At 39.8% G+C, this 19,949-nt stretch overlaps 2 protein-coding genes across 4 annotated transcripts in view; both read left to right on the forward strand.

Moving 5' to 3' along the window:
- The first annotated feature begins 6,266 nt into the window (after window positions 1-6,266).
- On the forward strand, window positions 6,267-7,231 carry LOC131754840 (olfactory receptor 7E178-like). The gene is given in 2 exon segments (XM_059060873.2): window positions 6,267-6,805; window positions 6,808-7,231. Coding segments are annotated over 2 exon segments (828 nt in total). The 5' UTR covers window position 6,267; the 3' UTR covers window positions 7,098-7,231.
- An 8,490-nt stretch (window positions 7,232-15,721) lies between these two features.
- The window catches only part of ZNF558 (zinc finger protein 558), a 28,924-nt gene continuing 24,696 nt past the window's right edge, over window positions 15,722-19,949 (forward strand). The window contains exons 1-2 of one of the 3 annotated variants that reach the window (XM_059060872.2): window positions 15,722-15,976; window positions 16,791-16,878. The gene's annotated coding sequence lies outside the window, so the exon portion shown is untranslated. The other 2 variants (XM_067032865.1, XM_067032864.1) reach the window with 2 other exon arrangements.

The raw sequence follows: 19,949 nt of genomic DNA on the forward strand, positions 1-19,949 counted from the left end.
CCTGGCCTCAGAATTCAGAGGTGTAACCACCATGTATTACTACAGTTGACCCTTCATGTAAGTGATTCTGTGTTCGCAGATTCAACCAACCGATCACATAGTACTGTGGTCTGTGTGTAAGTGGACCTGCACAGTTCAAACCCGTGTTCAAGGGTCAACTGTACTCAAAAGAGGAATTTGTGGGAATAGTATTTTTTTCTGTTGCACAGCAACAAATGCTGACAGTCTTTAGGTCCATTTTCTAATTCAAAGTACACTTCCAAATAGTAATAACTTCATATACTTAACGTTTGTTAAACATTTACCACGTGCCACACACTCATGAATCATTTTTATTATTTACTTTAAGAAATGAATTGCAAGATTTAATTTTATGTATTGATTATACTTCTGATTTGAAGATGAACGTCTGCCTGCAGTAATCTTTGTATTTTTGTTCTGTCTTGTTTTCCCTTAATACATTAAAAATATATATATTGGGCACTTTCCTCGTGGCGCAGTGGTTAAGAATCTGCCTGCCAATGCAGGGGACACGGGTTTGAGCCCTGGTCCGGGAAGATCCCACATGCTGCAGAGCAACTAAGCCTATGAGCCACAACTACTGAGCCCGCGCTTTAGAGCCCGTGAGCCACAACTACTGAAGCCTGCATGCCACAGATACTGAGCCCGCATGCCACAACTACTGAAGCCTGCGCTCCTAGAGCCCGTGCTCCGCAACAAAGAGAAGCCCCTGCTCACTGCAACTAGAGAAAGCTGGCGCCCAGCTACGAAGACCGAATGCAGCCATAAATAAATAAATAAATTTATTTTTTAAAAATTGAAGTTAGTTGGCATACGATATTAGGTTACTTTCAGGTGTACGACATAGTGATTTGACAATCAAACCCATTATGAAATGATCACCATGATAAGTCTAGTAATCATCTGTCACCACAAAAATTATTAGTGTTATTGACTATATTCCTTATGCTGTATATTACATCCCTTTGACTTATTTTGTACCTGGAAGTTTGTACCTCTTAATCCTCTTCACCTTTTTTGCTCTTTTCCCCACCACCCTCCCCTCTGGCAGCCACCAATTTGCTCTCTGTATCTAAAAGTCTGTTTCTGTTTTGTTTGTTCATTTGTTTTTTTAGATTCCACATATGAGATCGTACAGTATTTGTTTTTCTGTCTCTGGCTTATTTCCCTTAGCATAATACCCTCAAGGTCCATCCTTGTTGTTGCAAATGACATGATTTCATCCAAATCTCCACAGCTTTTGATAACTGAATGACGTGTGTCTTATAAAAGGAAAATAATAGGTTCATAGAAAGCCCATGCCATAAAAACACCCAAGGCCCACTGTATCCTGTCTCTAGTCTGATGGGATATTGCTGGAAGGATGAAAGTACAGTCAGGAAATTACCCAGTTGGGGCTTCCCTGGTGGCACAGTGGTTAAAAATCCTCCTGCCAGGGCTTCCCTGGTGGCGCAGTGGTTGAGAGTCCGCCTGCCGATGCGGGAGGCACGGGTTCGTGCCCTGGTCCGGGAGGATCCCGCGTGCCGTGGAGCGGCTGGGCCCGTGAGCCATGGCCGCTGGGCCTGCGTGTCCGGAGCCTGTGCTCCGCAACGGGAGAGGCCACAGCAGTGAGAGGCCCGCATACTGCAAAAAAAAAAAAAAAAAATCCTCCTGCCAATTCAGGGTACACGGGTTTGAGCCCTGGTCTGGGAAGATCCCACATCCTGCAGAGCAACTAAGCCTGTGCGCCACAACTGCTGAGCCTGTGCTCTAGAGCCCGCAAGCCACAACTTCTGAGCTCATGTGCCACAACTGTTGAAGCCCGCGCGCCTAGAGCCTGTGCTGCACAGCAAGAGAAGCCACCACAATGAGAAGGCTGTGCACCGCAACGAAGAGTAGCCACCCTCGCTTGCTGCAACTAGAGAAAGCCCGCGCCCAGCAACGAAGATCCAGTGCAACTAAAAATAAATAAATAAAAGAAAAGTACCCAGTGGGTGGAAAGAGTATTGCCTACTCTGCATTCATGTGAACTAAGGGTCTATTTAATTTTTTGAAACAGAATTTTGTTTGTTTTTCTTGCCTACTCTGTGCCAAAGAAGTATAGGCTCTGAGGAATTCGAAATGAATGAGACTCAGTCTATTTCCCTCCAAACACTCAGTATCTACTTGGATAAGGACAAAATAAAATATCTCCTCAGATCCAGAGATATTCATACTTTAGATGACAATTTATTTTAATCAAATAGTATGAAGCTAGCCTGTTAATAGTATCTGAAATTTATTTTGCCCTGTGTACATTCATTACATATGTAATTAAATATGTAGTTTCCACTATACTGTTTAATTCTTACAACAAAGCAGTTGAATCAAGTAGGGATTGACTCTGATGACAACACTGAGGTTCAGAGATACTAAGAGCTTGCCCTATATCACTCAAGATAATAGAGGAGACAAAATTAAATTATCAGTCTCTGATGCCCATACACTAAATGTCTTCATTTAGTGTATGGGCATCAGAAATTTCCCTTTCATTTAGAAAGGGAAATTTCTCCCAGCAGCCTCGGGAGCAGTGGATTAAATCTCCACAGTCAACTTGATGTACCCTGCGTCTGTGGAAGGATTCTTCAATATATGCAAATCAATCAATGTGATACACCATATTAACAAACTGAAGAATAAAACCCATATGATTATCTCAATAGATGCAGAAAAAGATTTGACAAAATTCATCACCGATTTATGATTAAAAACTCTCCAAGGGCTTCCCTGGTGGCGCAGTGGTTGAGAATCCGCCTGCCGATGCAGGAGACACGGGTTCGTGCCCTGGTCCGGGAAGATCCCACATGCCACGGAGCAACTAAGCCCATGAGCCATGGCCGCTGAGCCTGTGCGTCCGGAGCCTGTGCTCCGCAACGGGAGAGGCCACAACAGTGAGAGGCCCGCATACCGCAAAAAAAAAAAAAAAAAAAAAAAAACTCTCCAGAAAGTGGGCATAGAGGAAGCTACCTCAACATAATAAAGGCTATATATGACAAACCCACAGAAAACATCATTCTCAATGGTGAAAAATTGAAAGCATTTCCTCTAAGATCAGGAACAAGACAAGGATGCACACTCTCACCACTATTATTCAACATGGTTTTGGAAGTTCTAGCCATGGAAATCAGAGAATAAAAAGAGATAGCAGGAATCCAACTTGGAATAGAAGAAGTAAAACTGTCACTGTTTGCAGATGACATGATTCTATACATAGAAGATCCCAAAGATTCTACCAGAAAACTACCAGAGCTAATCAATGAATTTGGTAAAGTTGCAGGATACAAAGTTAATACACAGAAATCTCTTGCAGTCCTATACACTAACAACAAAAGATCAAAAAGAGAAATTAAGGAAACAATCCCATTTACCATGACTAGAACAAGAATAAAATACCTAGGAATAAACCTAACTAAGGAGGCAAAAGACCTGTATGCAGAAAACAATAAGATACTGATGAAAGAAATAAAAGAGGACACAAACAGATGGAGAGATATACCATGTTCTTGGATTGGAAGAATCAATATTGTGAAAGTGACTATACTACCCAAAGCAATCTAAATATTCAATGCAATCCCTATCAAATTATCAATGGCATTTTTCACAGAATTAGAACAAAAATATTTCACAATTTTTATGGAAACACAAAAGACCCCGAATTGCTAAAGCAATCTTGAGACAGAAAAACGGACCTGGAGGAATCAGGCTCCCTGACTTCAGACTATACTACAAAGCTACAGTAATCAAGACAGTATGGTACTGGCACAGAAACAAAAATATAGGTAATGGAACAGATAGAAAGCCCAGAGATAAACCCACGCACCTATGGTCACCTAATCTATGAAAAAGGAGGCCAGAATATACAATGGAGAAAAGGCAGCCTCTTCAATAAGTGGTGCTGGGAAAACTGGGCAGATGCATGTAAAATAATGAAATTAGAACACTCCCTAACAGCATACACAAAAATAAACTCAAAATGGATTAAAGACATAAATTTAAGGCCAGACACTATCAAACTCTTAGAGGAAAACATAGGCAGAACACTATTTGACATAAATTGCAGCAAGATCCTTTTTGACCCACCTCCTAGAGTAATGGAAATAAAAATAAAAATAAACAAATGGGACCTAATGAAACTTAAAACCTTTTGCACAGCAAAGGAAACCATAAACAAGATGAAAAGACAACCCTCAGAATGGGAGAAAATACTTGCAAATGAAACAACTGACAAAGGATTAATCTCCAAAATTTACAAACAGCTCATGTAGCTCAATATCAAAAAAAACAAACAACCCAATCCAAAAATGGGCAGAAGACCTAAATAGACATTTCTCCAAAGAAGATATACAGATTGCCAACAAACACATGAAAGAATGCTCAACACCATTAAACATTAGAGAAATACAAATCAAAACTACAATGTGATATCATCTCACACTGGTCAGAATGGCCATCATCAAAAAATCTACAAACAATAAATGCTGGAGAGGTTGTGGAGAAAAGGGAACCGTCTTGCACTGTTGGTGGGAATGTAAACTGATACAGCCACTATGGAGACCAGTATGGAGGCTCCTTAAAAAACTACAAATAGAACTACCATACAACCCAACAATCCCACTACTGGACATATACCCCGAGAAAACCATAATTCAAAAAGAGTCATGTAGGGCTTCCCTGGTGGCATAGTGGTTGACAGTCTGCCTGTCGATGCAGGGGACACAGGTTCATGCACCGGTCTGGGAAGATCCCACATGCCACGGAGCAGCTAGGCCTGTGAGCCATGGCCACTGAGCCTGCGCGTCTGGAGCCTGTGCTCCACAATGTGAGAGGCCACAACAGTGGGAGGCCCGCATACTGCAAAAAAAAAAAAAAAAAAAAAAAAGAAAAGAGTCATGTACCAAAATGTTCATTGCAGCTCAATTTACAATAGTCAGGACATGGAAGCAACCTAAGTGTCCATCGACAGATGAATGGATAGAGAAGATGTGGCACATATATACAATGGAATATTACTCGGCCATAAAAAGAAAAAAAAATTGAGTTATTTGTAGTGAGGTGGATGGACCTAGAGTCTGTCATACAGAATGAAGTTAGTGAGAAAGAGAAAAACAAATACCGTATGCTAACACATATATATATAGAATCTAAAAAAAAAAGAATGGTCATGAAGAACAACCTAGGGGCAAGGTGGGAATAAAGATGCAGACCTACTAGATAATGGACTTGAGGATACGGAGAGGGGTAAGGGTAAGCTGTGACAAAGTGAGAGAGTGGCATGGACATATATACACTACCAAACATAAAATAGATAGCTAGTGGGAAGCAGCCGCATAGCACAGGGAGATCAGCTCGGTGCTTTGTGACCACCTAGAGGGGTGGGATAGGGATGGTGGGAGGGAGGGAGACGCAAGAGGGAAGAGATATGGGGACATATGTATATGTATAACTGATTCACTTTGTTATAAAGCAGAAACTAACACACCATTGTAAAGCAATTATACTCCAATAAAGATGTTAAAAAAAACAAAGAAAAAACACAACCCTGATATTTGAGTAATCACTTATTTCATGAAAGAGGGAAGACAGAAAAACCAAAGAATGATACAACTCTGAAGATCACATAAAAATGTTTTCTGATTATTAACATTCGTCTTAAATTTAGAATGTAGATGACACAGTCCTGCGTTTCATAGATTGTGTGTAAATATTCTAAATGAAAGAAATGTTTAGAATTGTATTTGAATAAAATATTGTTTATATAACTAGGCCATAATATATTTAAATTCTAAATATTTTTTTCTTAAAGTTTTATATTTTTTCTAAAGAAGTAGGCTGTATCTTACTGAGATCGTGGATGTATTATCCTCCCTTTTTACCCTTAAGTTGGGTTTTATAAAGTAGCTGTGTATAGCAAGAGGTGAATAACATAAAAACCAATGAGGAAACAGTTCTAAGCAGATAGAATTTGTCGTGCTGAGAAATATTGCTAGAGGTAACAAGGTATATGACCCCAAATGTGAATACTTTGCTTATGAGTCACTTTAATCGAAAATATGGACACAATGTTACATGCCATTTACTTGTTTCCTTTCTTCCAAACCTCTTTTCTTTTTCAAAAGTTGTCTAAGCTACATAGAACCACAAAATCTAACATGTATCTCAGAATTCTTCCTCCTGGGACTACCAGATGATCCAGAACTGCAGCCTTTCCTTGTTGGACTGTTTCTGTCCATGTACCTGGTCATCATGTTGGGGAACCTACTCATCACCCTCGCTGTTACTTCTGATTCCCACCTCCACACCCCCATGTACTTCTTCCTCTCCATCCTGTCCTTGGTTGACATTGGCTTCATCTCCACCACCATCCCTAAGATAATTGTCAACATCCATACTCACAGCACAGTCATCTCCTTTGCAGGCTGCCTGACACAGATGCCTATTTTTATCCATTTTGGACGTATGGATAGTATGCTTCTGACTGCTATGGCTTATGACCGGTTTGAAGCCATCTGTCACCCACCGCACTACCAGATCATCATGAACCCACGCCTCTGTTGCATCTTCATTTCGGTGTATATTTTTGTTAGCCTTTTGGACTCCCAAGTGCACAATTTGATTGCGTTACAACTTATCTGCTTCAAGGATGTGGAAATTTTTAATTTCTTCTGTGACCCTTCTCAACTCCTCAAGCTAACCTGTTTTGAGACTTTCACCAATAACATAGTCCTGTATTTTCTTGTTGCCACCTCTGGTTTTCTTCCCTTCTCGGGGATATTTTATCTTACTTTAAAATTATTTCCTCTATTCTCAGAGTCCCCTCATCAGAAGGTAAGTATAAAGACTTCTCCACTTGTAGTTCTCACCTTTCACTTGTTTGCTTATTTTATGGAACCTGATTTGGGGTGTACTCCAGCTCAGCCATCTCACAATCTCCCAGGAAGGATGCAGTGGTCTCAGTGGTGTACACTGTGGTCACCCCCATACTGAACTCCTTCATCTATAGTCTTAGAAACAATGACATCAAGAGTGCCATGTGGAGGTTACTCAGCAAAACAAATTAATCTCAGTACCTCGGCCATCCATTTGGAGTGTAGGTTGGAAAATGTGGTAAAACTATACATGTACACCTGCAACTTCTACCTTTCTCACCACCTCATTTTTTGTAGCTCTATGGCCTTCACTTCTCTCCTTGCTTAGAACCTGAAATATTGCTTCTTTTGGTGTTTCTTTAATGAGACTGGTGGGTGTCTTGGATTCTTTGTAAATCATATTCACTGCATGACTGAATCTTATTATACACAAGACCATAGTGTTACCTATTGTCACCATAATGTGTATTACATCAGGAACTTATTCATCTTGTAACTCTACCAGCATCTCCCCATTTCTATCACCCCTCAGCTACAGGCAACCATCATTCTACTCTCTGTTTCTAAGAGTTCAATATTTTAAACATTCCACATATAATGTAGATCATACATTAGTTGTCTTTCTCCATCTGACTTATTTCAATTAGCATGATGTCCTCAAGTTTTATCCATATTGTAGCAAGTGGCAGGATTTCCTTCTTTCTCATGGCTGAATAATATTCTATAGTATGTACTATTAGTTTATTCATTTATTTATCCATTCATTCATTAATGGACACTAGGTTGTTTCCATTTTTTGCTGTTGTGGATGATGTGGCAAAGAACATGGCAAAAATGTTATCACTTTGAGATAGTTATGTCATCTCCTTTGGACTTATACCCAGAAGTGGGATTGCTGTATCATGTGACAGTTCTATTTAAAATTTCGGAGGAACTTCTATGCTGTGGTGCATGGTGACAATACATTCCTATCAACAGTTGCTCAGGATTCCCTTTTCTACACATTCTTTCCAGCATTATCCCTTGTCTCATTGATAATAGCCAGTCTAACAGGTATGAGATGAGAACTTGTCTTTCTTGTGTCAGACCCCAGGGCTGGGGTGCCCAACATGTGGTTGGAACCCCTCACTTCCCAGAAAGGGTATCCTAGCATGTGATATATCCCCCTTCTCTTCTATGTCCCCTTCTAGGGGCATGGATATTGACCTGGTTGCTTCTCCTCCCTTCCTACACAACTCTGAGCAGAAATTTTTACAGGCTTCGTTGTAGAAGAGTCTTTTTTGTTTTGTTTTGTTTTGTTTTTAACATCTTTATTGGAGTATAATTGCTTTACAATGGTGTGTTAGTTTCTGCTTTATAACAAAGTGAATCAGTTATACATATACATATGTTCCCATATTTCTTCCCTCTTGCATCTCCCTCCCTCTCACCCTCCCTATCCCACCCCTCTAGGTGGTCACAAAGCACCGACCTGATCTCCCTGTGCTATGCGGCTGCTTCCCACTAGCTATCTATTTTATGTTTGGTAGTGTATATATGTCAGTGCCACTCTCTCACTTTGTCACAGCTTACCCTTCCCCCTCCCCATATCCTCAAGTCCATTCTCTAGAAGGTCTGTGTCTTTATTCCCGTCTTGCCCCTAGGTTCTTCATGACCTTTTTTCCCTCTTAGATTCTATATATATGTGTTAGCATACAGTATTTGTTTTTCTCTTTCTGACTTACTTCACTTTGTATGACAGACTCTAAGTCCATCCACCTCACTACAAATAACTCAATTTCGTTTCTTTTTATGGCTGAGTAATATTCCATTGTATATATGTGCCACATCTTCTTTATCCATTCATCTGATGATGGACACTTAGGTTGCTTCCATATCCTGGCTATTGTAAATAGAGCTGCAATGAAAATTTTGGTACCTGACTCTTTTTGAATTATGGTTTTCTCAGGGTATATGCCCAGTAGTGGGATTGCTGGGCTGTGTGTTGTTTCTTGAGATAGTCATCTATCATTATAAACTTCCATTTAACAACTGCTTTTGCTGTGTTCCACATGCTTTGGAAAGTTTGTTTTTTGAAGTTTTTATTTCATAAGTCTGTATCACAGTTTTGGTTTTGAACAATAAACCAATAGGAAACATAATAACTTATGTTTATTCATTCAAATATTAGAAACCATCAATTCTGCTTTACCTCTATTCATCAAGGAATTCTCCCATCTCTTTTTAAGAGTATCGATGTACAACTACTCTCAGCCATGCAGACTCATAGATAAGTGTTCTATATCAGATAAGTGGATATTCTCAAAACTTTTGCTATTGAATCTAGCCATTTATTCCATCATTAAGTATACAGAAAGCACATCCTTATTACTTCTGCCACTCCTCTATCCCAGAAAGCTCTTTTTATAACTAAGAACTTTTCAGATTACTTCTTATTATATCTTCTCTGTTTTGGTTCATCGGTTTGCAGTGAGGGTAAAAACTTATACTTGGGTAAAATTTCTACATTATATCTGATTTTCTCATGTTTCGTTTTAAATCTTTTAGAGTTTAAAAGTTTTATTTTGGCTTAATTTTTTTCTGAATGTAGTACTTGCCCAGTTTTTACAAATTGTAATGTATTCTCCTTAAGTCATTTTAAATCATCTTTTTCCAACTTACTTGAAATGGTAACTTCATTAAATAGTAAACTTTTATATATACATGAGCTTGTTTCTTGAGCACCTTTTCTTCTTTTTTTCTAGATTTATTTTATTAGTTTATTTTATTTATTTATTTTTGGTTGCATTGGGTCTTTGTTGTTGAATACGGGTTTTCTCTAGTTGAGGTGAGCAGGGGCTACTCTGTTGTGGTGCATGGGCTTCTCATTGAGGTGGCTTCTCTTGGTGCAGAGGGCAGGCTGTTAGCGCGTGGGCTTCAATAGTTGTGGCTCACAGGCTCTAGGGCACAGGCACAGTAGTTGTGGCATGAGCTTAGTTGCCCCGTGGCACGTGGGATCTTCCCCAACCAGGGATCAAACCCGTGTCCCCTGCACTGGCAGGTGGATTCTTAACCACTGTGCCACCAGGAAAGCCCCAAGCACTTTTTTTTTCTATTGAACATTGTTTTCTTTCCCACAATAACAAACTTTAGAGAGTATTTGGTATATTCATTTTTTCATATCTTTCCCTATGGTCCTTTTTTCCCTCCCAGAAGAGTTCTTATTTTCCCTTGAAAAATTCCCTTTTCTGTGAATTTGAGAATCAACATCTCTACTTTCTAAAATTATAGTATGGCTTTAACTTTATTACTTTGATTCAAGTACTTTGGGGAAAATGAGGTTTTTACGATATTATAACCATTAATAAATATGGTACATATCTATTTAATCAGGGATTTTATTTCCTCTCTTTGCTTAATCATGTTTTGTATCACTTTTTCCATGGCGTTATTTTTAAAATGCACTGATTTGTTATTATGTTTATTATTGCCTTCCTTTTGATTGCTCTGATTTTATGTTCCTACTCTCTTTTACATTTCTTCTTTTCTAATGTAAGCATTTAGTGCTATAAATTTTCCTCTCAACACTATTTTATTTGCATCCCACAAATTTTGTTATGCTATATTTTCATGTTCTTTACTTTCAATCTGTTTTTCAAGGGTTTTTTTTTTTGAGATTTTCATTTGAACGTTAGGTTTTTTAAAAATGTGTTGATTACTTCCTAATTATTTTGAAATTTTCCTGTTATCTTTATATTACTGATTTAAGGTTGTTTCCATCAAGGTCAGAGAATATACTCTGTATGATTTCCATTTTTAAGCCTGGGAGTTTTATGACCCAGAATATGTTCTATTTTTGAGGATCTTCTATGGGTGCATGGGAATAATGTTGTTGAATGGAGTGTCCAATAAATGTCAATTTAGTGTTCTATAAATCAATTGACTATTGGTGTTTGAAGGCATTGTTCAGTTTTCCTTATCTTAGCTGAGTTTTTGTCTAATAGTACTGTCAATTGCTGAGGAGAGTATTGAAATCCCCAGTTATTATTTTATATTCATCTCTTTCTCCTTTGGGTTATATCAGATTTTGTTTTAGATTTTGATTTTGTGAACATTTTCAAACATACAGAAAAACTGAACAAACTTTACAGTGAACAAGACATACTTGCCACATGAATTTTACCACTCATGTGTTGCTGTACTTGCTTTATCACATAGCTATCATCTCTGTATCATCAATCAAACCATCTTATGTGTTGATATGTTTCTCTTTCCCCTTTTTTCCAGCTTTATTGAGGAATGATTGACAAATAAAAATCAGTCATTTCAAGGTTGGTATCTTATGACTGTCTGTGTCCTAGCTGTGATTTTCCTGGTCCCTGACATGATCTGTGATTTTTCTATTCTTTTCTGGACATTTTGTATATTATATTGGGAGACCCAGAGTCCTATTTAGTCTTCCATTTTAGCAAATATTCATCTCAGTTAAGTTTATCACTCAGGTCCTGATATCATTTTGTGTGCCATCATTCCCATGATAATTTAGTTTTCAGAGTCCATGGAGTGGTACTCTGTGCTGCCTCATTTGTGCTCTGCTTGGAGGACACTGAAAATACAGCCTGGCTCTGACACTTCAGTTCAGGTTTTACACTTTGGCATATTCTATCCGTTCATGTTTGCATCATGAGGTGTCTGCTAAGCACTTCTTGGGCAGCACTGAAGAGTCTCTTTCTCCAGCTCCTTCCTCTCCAATATCCTCCCTTCCTCTCTAATTGGGTGAATGAGGGATGCCCCATGCCACCCTGGGTGGGAGTGGAAGTTCAGATTCCTACTCCATGTCCAGTGAGAAAAGAGAAAGGCAGTGCCTCCTTAGGTTGTGAGCTGCCACCACATGGGGGCAAATGTGCAGACTTCCTTCTCCATTTTTCCTGATACTGATCCAGTAGACTATCTCCTACACCACCTGTCGGGGGAGACAATAGGACAGACTCCCACTGATGTACATTGAATAGGAAAGCACCCACCTGGCCTGCCTGCTGTTGCCTGGTGGGGCTGGGGTAGGCAGGAGACCAGGTATCTAGCTTGCTCTTGTTAATGTTGCCCAGTGGGACTGGAGAGTGACTTCCTGGGTCACTTGGTGCTACTGGATTAGAGAGTCAGTGGAGACCAGATGGGCTGGCAGGAAAGTGCCCACGTGTGCTACCTGATGCCCTTGGATGGGTAACAGGCATCTATACTTCCTACTCAGTCCCCACTGACATCATGGAGGAGGTCATCCATGGTGTTTGGGTGGGGTAGGAAAAGTGTTGTAAAAAATATTTCCGTTCTCCTGAGATTCCCATGTCCTGACCTTTTGGTCAGAGAGAACATGTTTTTCTTAGGGTTCTTTTTGTTTGTTTCTTTGTGCCTGTTGTCAGTTCCAGGTTGCAAGTTTCTCTGGTGATCAGTAGGAGATAAATAGGAGATTCAAATAAAACCGAAAGACCTCATAGTTGTGTTATTCCTCAAGTGCTGAGGTCCTTTGTCAGTCTGCCTTCCTCTTCACATCTTTCAGTTTTCATACAATTGCCTGTTTACTTATTTTTTAATTGTATTAGCACAGATTATCAAAGAAATGTGAGTGTATACTATCTTATCCAGAACCAGAAAACACACCTGTCTTTTCTTTAAGTGTTTAGTGCCCTTTTAATATTTTCCATATTGAGTAAGATCTTTCCATTCTTTGAGTTACATACTAGGATGGGTATTATATTTTCTCAAATTTATTTTATTGTGGCAGACAAAAAACCACAACATAAAATTCACCCTGCCAACAATTTACAAGTGTACATTACAGTATTTTCAACCACATGCACACTGTTGTGCAACAGATCCTCAGAAAACTGCCCACCCCCCATTGTGCATGACTGAAACTGTACACCCACCAAATAACTCCCCAGCTCCCCTTACCTCATCTCTTGGAAATCACCTTTCTAATTCGTTTTTATGTTTGACTACTTTAGATACCTCATTTAAGTGGAATCATGCAATAGTTGTTTTTCTGTATTGACTTACTTCACTTAGCATTACATCCTCAAGGTTCATGCATGTTGTAGCATATAACAGGATTTCCTTCCGGTTTATTTATTTATTTATGGCTGCGCTGTGCAGCACGTGGGATCTTAGTTCCCCAACCAGGGATCAAACCCACACCCCCTGCACTGGAAGCATGGAGTCTTAACCATTGGCCTCCAGGGAAGTCCTTCCTTCCTTCTTAAGGCTAAATAATATTCCATTGTATGTATATGCCCCATTTTCCTTATTCTTTCATCCATTAATGTGCATTTAGGTTGTTTCCATCTCTTTGTTATTTTTAATAATGCTGCAATGCATTTTCTCAAATGATTTCCTGGCACTTAGTGAGACTGGAAAAATTCTTCTTACATACATTAACTAGTGTCATAGATTACCTTTCTAAACTTCTAAAGTGTAAATATTTGTTACTCTAGATAAATCTTGCCTAGTTATGATTTGTATTGATATTAGTTCATTAATAATTTAATATTTTTGCATCAAATATTTTGTTATAATGGATTTTTGTGTGTATGTTCAGGAAGCTTGCATTACATGGGTTTCCCTGATTCTTAAATATTTAGTAAAGTTTTCTAGTAAACCTCTAGGATAGGAAGTACCTTCCTAGATGTGAGGCAGAAAGCCAAAAAAATAATAAAGTGATTGATATATTTAACTATATCAAAAGTAAACTGTAGTTTTATTAAACTTTTCTACTTACTATTTGATTATTTTCTAGAATGAGATTTTTTTAATGAAAATAAAGTTCAATAAATGATTTTGAAATAAAATGATATCTGTTGAAAATTTCAATGAAGTATGAACATTTTAGCAATACGCTTCCATCGATTTCTTCGTCTGTAAAATGGAGATAGATAATAGCATTTCCTTATGGGTTTCCGTGAAAATACTCAGGAGTAATATACATAAAATGCTTGTCATGTATTGTGGAATGTAATGCCTATTCCTTTTTCCACCAAGGTGATTATAGCTTTTTTTTTTTTTAATGCTTGAAGTCTGCGGTTCTTAAAATCTATTTTTGCAAAGTGAACCTTTTTTAAAAAATAAATTCTTCCTAGAGTTTGATGATACCCTTGGAATAAAAATTCAGGTTTCTGTGTATGTGTATGTGTGTCTATACACATATATCTCAAATAATTTTAAGTCCTATGAAAAGCTACATTCCCCAGTCTTTATCCTGACTCCCACAAACAACTTATTTGTTTTTCTGGTTGTAATTCTGTATTTCTAAATTAGCTACTTATACAGCTTTTTCATGTTTCAGCTTTTGATTTTTATCTAATTACCTTCTTCTCTGAAAAAATTAGCATGTAGTTCTCTTGCTATTTTAAAACATAATTTCCCTCCCCCAATATAATTATATAATAAATTAGGATAAATCAAAAGTCAGTGTCTATTGTTTTATTACATAGATATTTACCATTTTATGACATGTGAGTCTGATCCAGATTTTATTTTATTTTTGATCCAGATTTTATAAATACATTCTCTTTCTCACTTTTTTCTTTGGATTTTTTAAATGGTAAAATTCCCTTGTTTCTTTGTTTTATTTCTATCAATTCATCACTGGTTCATCCTCTCCAGCATAAATTTAAATGTTTTCAGTAGATCCAAATGAATGAGACAATTTACCAGCTTCATTTCCTGCTGGGGGGCATCCTTCTTGGGCCTGTCCGTACATACACACATACATATATATATACACACTGTATCTGGAAGGACAGAGGAGAAAATGATGTTTATCTTTGGAAGAAAGGACCGGGAGACGGTATGGGAGTGAGAATATTTTACTGACTACCACTGTTTGAAAATTTCCTATATGTGTATCTATGACCTAGCCCCCTCCCCCACAAAAAAAAAAAACATTAAAAAAAATAGCGTTAGGGCTTCCCTGGTGGCGCAGTGGTTGAGAATCTGCCTGCTAATGCAGGGGTCACGGGTTCCAGCCCTGGTCTGGGAGGATCCCACATGCCGCGGAGCAACTAGGCCCGTGAGCCACAACTACTGAGCCTGCGCGTCTGGAGCCTGTGCTCCGCAACAAAAGAGGACGCGATAGCGAGAGGCCCGCGCACCGCGATAAAGAGTGGCCCCCGCTTTCCACGACTAGAGAAAGCCCTCGCACAGAAACGAAGACCCAACACAGCAAAAATAAATAAATAAATTAATAAACTCCTACACCCAAACATCTTCCTTTAAAAAAAAAAAATATATATATATATATATATATATATATATCGTTAGATCCCTATCTACCGGCTTGTGACAGTAACTTAGAGAAAGGTGAATATATGATCCAATTTTTTTTTAAATTTAAGAACATCAGTAAAAACAAGAAAAAAAAATCCTAAATATGAGCATATCGTTTAATTGGGCTGTGTGAGGCTCCGCGAACATGGGGAAAGGCTTGAAGAAAAGTTGTTTGTTTAGCATCCATCTACTTGTACAGTCTGGGGGAGTGCACGCAAAGCCCCGCCTTCATCCACGTCCCCGGAGCTGATTTTCTCCCACTCTCCTGCCCGCCTACCCAAGCCCCACCCCCGCCTTATTCCCGCCCCTGGGCCTAGTCTCTGCCCACCTTCAGGCTGAGACTCTAGCACCGCCCCCCAGATCCGGTACCCAGCCACAGCCCCGCCCTCAGCCCGTCAAGAAACGGGTGTCCGCCCACAACCCTGCCCTCTGGGTTTGGTTCCGCCCACAAGCTGGTACCATCCCACAGCCCCGCCCCTAGAGTGGGTCTCAGTCGCTGGCGCTGACCCAGCCCACCGACCAGACTTGCATTCACTAAGCAAACGAGAACATCTCGTCTGAGGCTTGGGTGCGAGGCCGCCGCCCCGCCAGCCGCCTTAACCCAGAGCCCCGCAATGCCCCGCTGTCCGCGGCTGCTAAGCACCGGAAACTGAAGCCCTTGGCTACAGCCTGAGACCGGAAGCGGAAGCGCCGGGCGGTGCCGAGGAAGGAGTCGAGGGGTGGCTCACTGAGCTGTGTGTAAAGTTTTCTCCGCGGGGGACTGGGTTCACGTGGTACGTTCGGCCTTAGTGCGAGAGTCAGGACTCTGTGAGCGGCGGGCAGTCCCGGGGCTCCTGTAGGAGTCTAGGGAGGGGCATGGGTCTGGGGCACGCCCGTTCCAGGCTCCGGCGTTCCTCCCTCTTTCCCGTGAGCCGCGTTTCAACCCCTGGGGCCTCAGGCTCATCCCGCTGGTTGGCCCATAGCCTCCGTTTCCTCCTAGCTCTGGGCGCCGCCGTCCCTTCCTCAGAGTTCCCGCTCTTCCCATTACCTTTCCCCGGTGTGACTTTGCCCCCTATGGGACTTTTAGTCACATGTGGAGGCATTGTTTTGGTTGTTACAAATGGGAGGGGCTGCCACTGTCATCTAGTCTGTGGAGGCCACGGGTGCTGCTGGACATCCTACAACGCACTGAATAGCACCCGTGACAAAGCATTATCAGGAGTGCAGAGGTTTGGAAACCCTGCTATGGGGTCTTACAATCTTCAAAGCCCTGAATGAACTTAAAGGTTAGCTGAGTCACTTTTAGAGCCCCTGAATGACAAGCCGTATTAAAAGCGTCTGGAGTCACAAAAAATCACTATCCAGCCAGATGAGTTCAGTAAGGCGAATGAATGCACACCGCATGAAGCCGCTTTCTACCACTTGGAGAGCAGATGGCTGGATAGGAATCAGGAAAATCCAGTCATAGCCAACAATTACACGTTAAATCAGTACAGTAAATACAAAAAAGAAAAGTGAGTGGTGTGGCCTTTCCATCCAGCAGCTGTATTATGCCCTATAAAAGGCCTCAAAAGAAATCTTTGTACCCTTCTTCTTTTTTTCCTACAGACAAATTGTCTCTGGAGTTCAAGTTTGAGTTGAAACCAGCCTAAAATTTCACCTGTCCTCACTGACCCGTGGATTTCTGTGTGACCAGGTGAGTACCATGTGAAATTTGTAACAACAGGTACCAGCAGCCTCAGCTGTGCAGAACTGCTAATAGGCCTTCCCTGTGCTCAGGTGTGAACACAAGGAGTCTCTAAGAGTGCGGGCACTTAAAAAAAATGATTTATCTTTGATGAATTATATTCAAGGGAAAGATAGTAAGGTGTGTGGTGTTGTGAGTGTAAATAAGTAAATACAGTTATGTACAAATACACATTAAACAAGCATGTAAATAACTATAAATAAGTAGCAGAAATATAGATTTACTTGCATTCCATAATACTAAAAATTTTAGGATTTTATATGTAAGTATAAATATATAAATTTTTAATGTGTATATCAGGATTACTCAACAACATTCCTCAGGTCCAGTTCAGTTTGACTTCTAAAACCCTATAAATCTTCCACAAAGATTCAAAGTATAGGGGTACATGGGGGAAATATAATTTAAACTTCTTTATATTGGCAACAGAAATTTAAAATTGAATTGACCAGCAACCAGATGTATTTTCTGTTTGCAAGTGTTTTCTGTTTGGTTTTGTTTCTTGTTTTATTTTTTGTTTGTTTTTTCTTCGTGATATTTAAAATCACTTGGAAGAGTACTAAGCAACAACTTGCAGATTGAAGGGTAGGGCAATAGTTTCCAAAGATTGTACTCTACAACTTGGCTTCTATAAGAATTAACTTTTGTTTCTCTAAACTTTTATGAAATAACAGTCTGATGATTCATATTGCAGAGAACCATTTTGAGTAATTTTATACTATTGGGTTTTATTAATTTGTGTGTGTGCGTGCGCCTTTTTCATTCTGTCTTTCCTATAACATTCTTAAGGGGAATGCTTGCTTATCCTGCAATAGATATTCTTCAGGTGCATAATTTATGGTGACCAACCATGCTCTTTTATTCAGGACTGAGAGGTTTGCCAGGACACAGGATATTTTGGGTTCAAATTAAGATTAGAACTCTAGGCAAACCAGGATGGCTCATCCTCTCCATGAGTCAGGCCTAGGGCCAGGTGTATAGGGACCCTGGAGAACCAAACAGACTTTGTCCTGCCTCTGTGAGATTTATATTCTAATAGGGAGTTTGGATTTTAAACAATTAATGACAAGAGTGATGGGAGAGCCTGGCACAAGAGAACTCAACCTGAGGTTAACAGGGAAGCCCTCCTGAGAAGAACTGATATTTTAAAAAGAGCTAAAGTTGGGGCTGGATTTAGCTAGTCATAGGGCTCAACAGAGCAGTCCAGGCGGAGGGAGCTGCATGTGGACAGCCTCCAAAGAAGAGATCCTGGTGTGCTTCATGACGCGAGAAGACAGGATGGCTGAGGCAAGCCGGTCAAGGGATAAGGGGCATGAGCCAGACTGAAATGGTGAGCGGGCAGGGTCAGGTCAGACATCATTGTGGACTCTGTTCTAAGACCAGGGGGAAGACACCGAAGAGTTGTGAGTGGAAGAATGATTGGACTGTGCACGTAGATTAAAATGGACTTCAGGGTTATGAATGAAGACTTAAGAGGCAAGGTATTAGGGAAGTTTAGGGAATGAGATGATTATTCCCTAAGCCTGGAAGATGGTTGTGGAGTTGGAAAGAAGAGAGCTTGGACTTTAGAACTGAGAGAATGTCCTGGTGTTTCCATTCATTTATGCATTTGTTAGGTGGCACAGAACTCTTTCTGTGCTCCCAGCTGCTGGCTATGCAATCTTGAAGGCATTCCCCTCACTCAGGCCCCTTTTCACCCCACTTTGCCTCCACAGGGCCCCTTCTCCACATGCTAGAAGAAGGGCAGACCTGAGTATGTCTAGGGCTGGACTGTCTACTAATGGCCACATGTAGCCATTAGCCACATGTAGCAATTTCAGTTAAACCAATGAAAAATGCTATTAAAAATTCATTTTCTCAATCCTACAAGCCACGTTTCAAGGAGCCACATGTGACTAGTAGCTACCATGTTGGACAGAGCAGTATAGAACATTTCTTTCTTTTTTTAAAAAAAATTTTTATTCAATTTAAAATTTAAAAAAAGAAAAAAAACCAGTGCACCCATATGTCCTACCCCCATCCCCCACCTCTTGCAGCCACCAGTCTATTCTTTATCTCTATGAGCTTGTTTTTGGTGGTGTTGTTCTTTAGATTGTTTGTATAAGAGAGATCATATCACATTTATCTTTCTCTGTCTGATTAATTTCATTTAGTATAATGCTCTTGGGGTCCATCCATGTGTGGCAGATGACAAGATTTCATTCTTTTTTATGGCTAAATAATATTCCATTGTATATATACCACAATTTCTTTATTCATTCATTGATGGATCCTTAGGTTGTTTCCCCATATCTTGCTATTGTAAATAATGCTGCAGTGAACATGGAGAGAGAGAGAGAGAGAGAGAGAGAGAGAGAGAGATCTTTTTGAATAGTGTTTTTGTTTTCTTCTGATAAATACCCAGAAGTAGAATTGCTGGATCATATAGTAGGTCTATTTAAAAATTTTGAGGAACCTCCATACTGTTTTCCTGAGTGTTTGCACTGGTTTATATGTCTCATAGTGCACAATGGTTCTCTTTTCTCCACATCCTCACCAACACTTATTTCTTATCTTTTTCATAGTAGTCATTCTGACAGGAGTGAGGTGATATCTCATTGCAGTTTTGATTTGCATTTCACTGATGATTAATGATGTTGAGCATCTTTTCATGTACCTGTTGGTCATCTGTGGAGAAATGTCTTTTGCCCATTTTTAAAATCTGATTGTTGTTTTGTTATTGAATTATATGAGTTCTTTGTATATTTTGGTCATTAACCCCTTATCAGATATGTGATTTGCAATTGTTTTCTCCCATTCAGTAGGTTTCCTTTTCATTTTGTTGATGGTTTCCTTTGCTGTGCAGAAGTTTTTTAGTTTTATGTAGTCTCACTTGCTTATTTTTGCTTTTATTGCTTTTTTTTTTTTTTTTTTTTTTGGGGGGGTATTGTGGCCTCTCCTGTTGCGGAGCACAGGCTCCAGACGCGCAGGCTCAGAGGCCATGGCTCATGGGCCCAGCTGCTCTGTGGCATGTGGGATCC

Source organism: Kogia breviceps, chromosome 4 (genome assembly GCF_026419965.1).
Source record: "Kogia breviceps isolate mKogBre1 chromosome 4, mKogBre1 haplotype 1, whole genome shotgun sequence".
NCBI lineage: Eukaryota > Metazoa > Chordata > Mammalia > Artiodactyla > Physeteridae > Kogia > Kogia breviceps.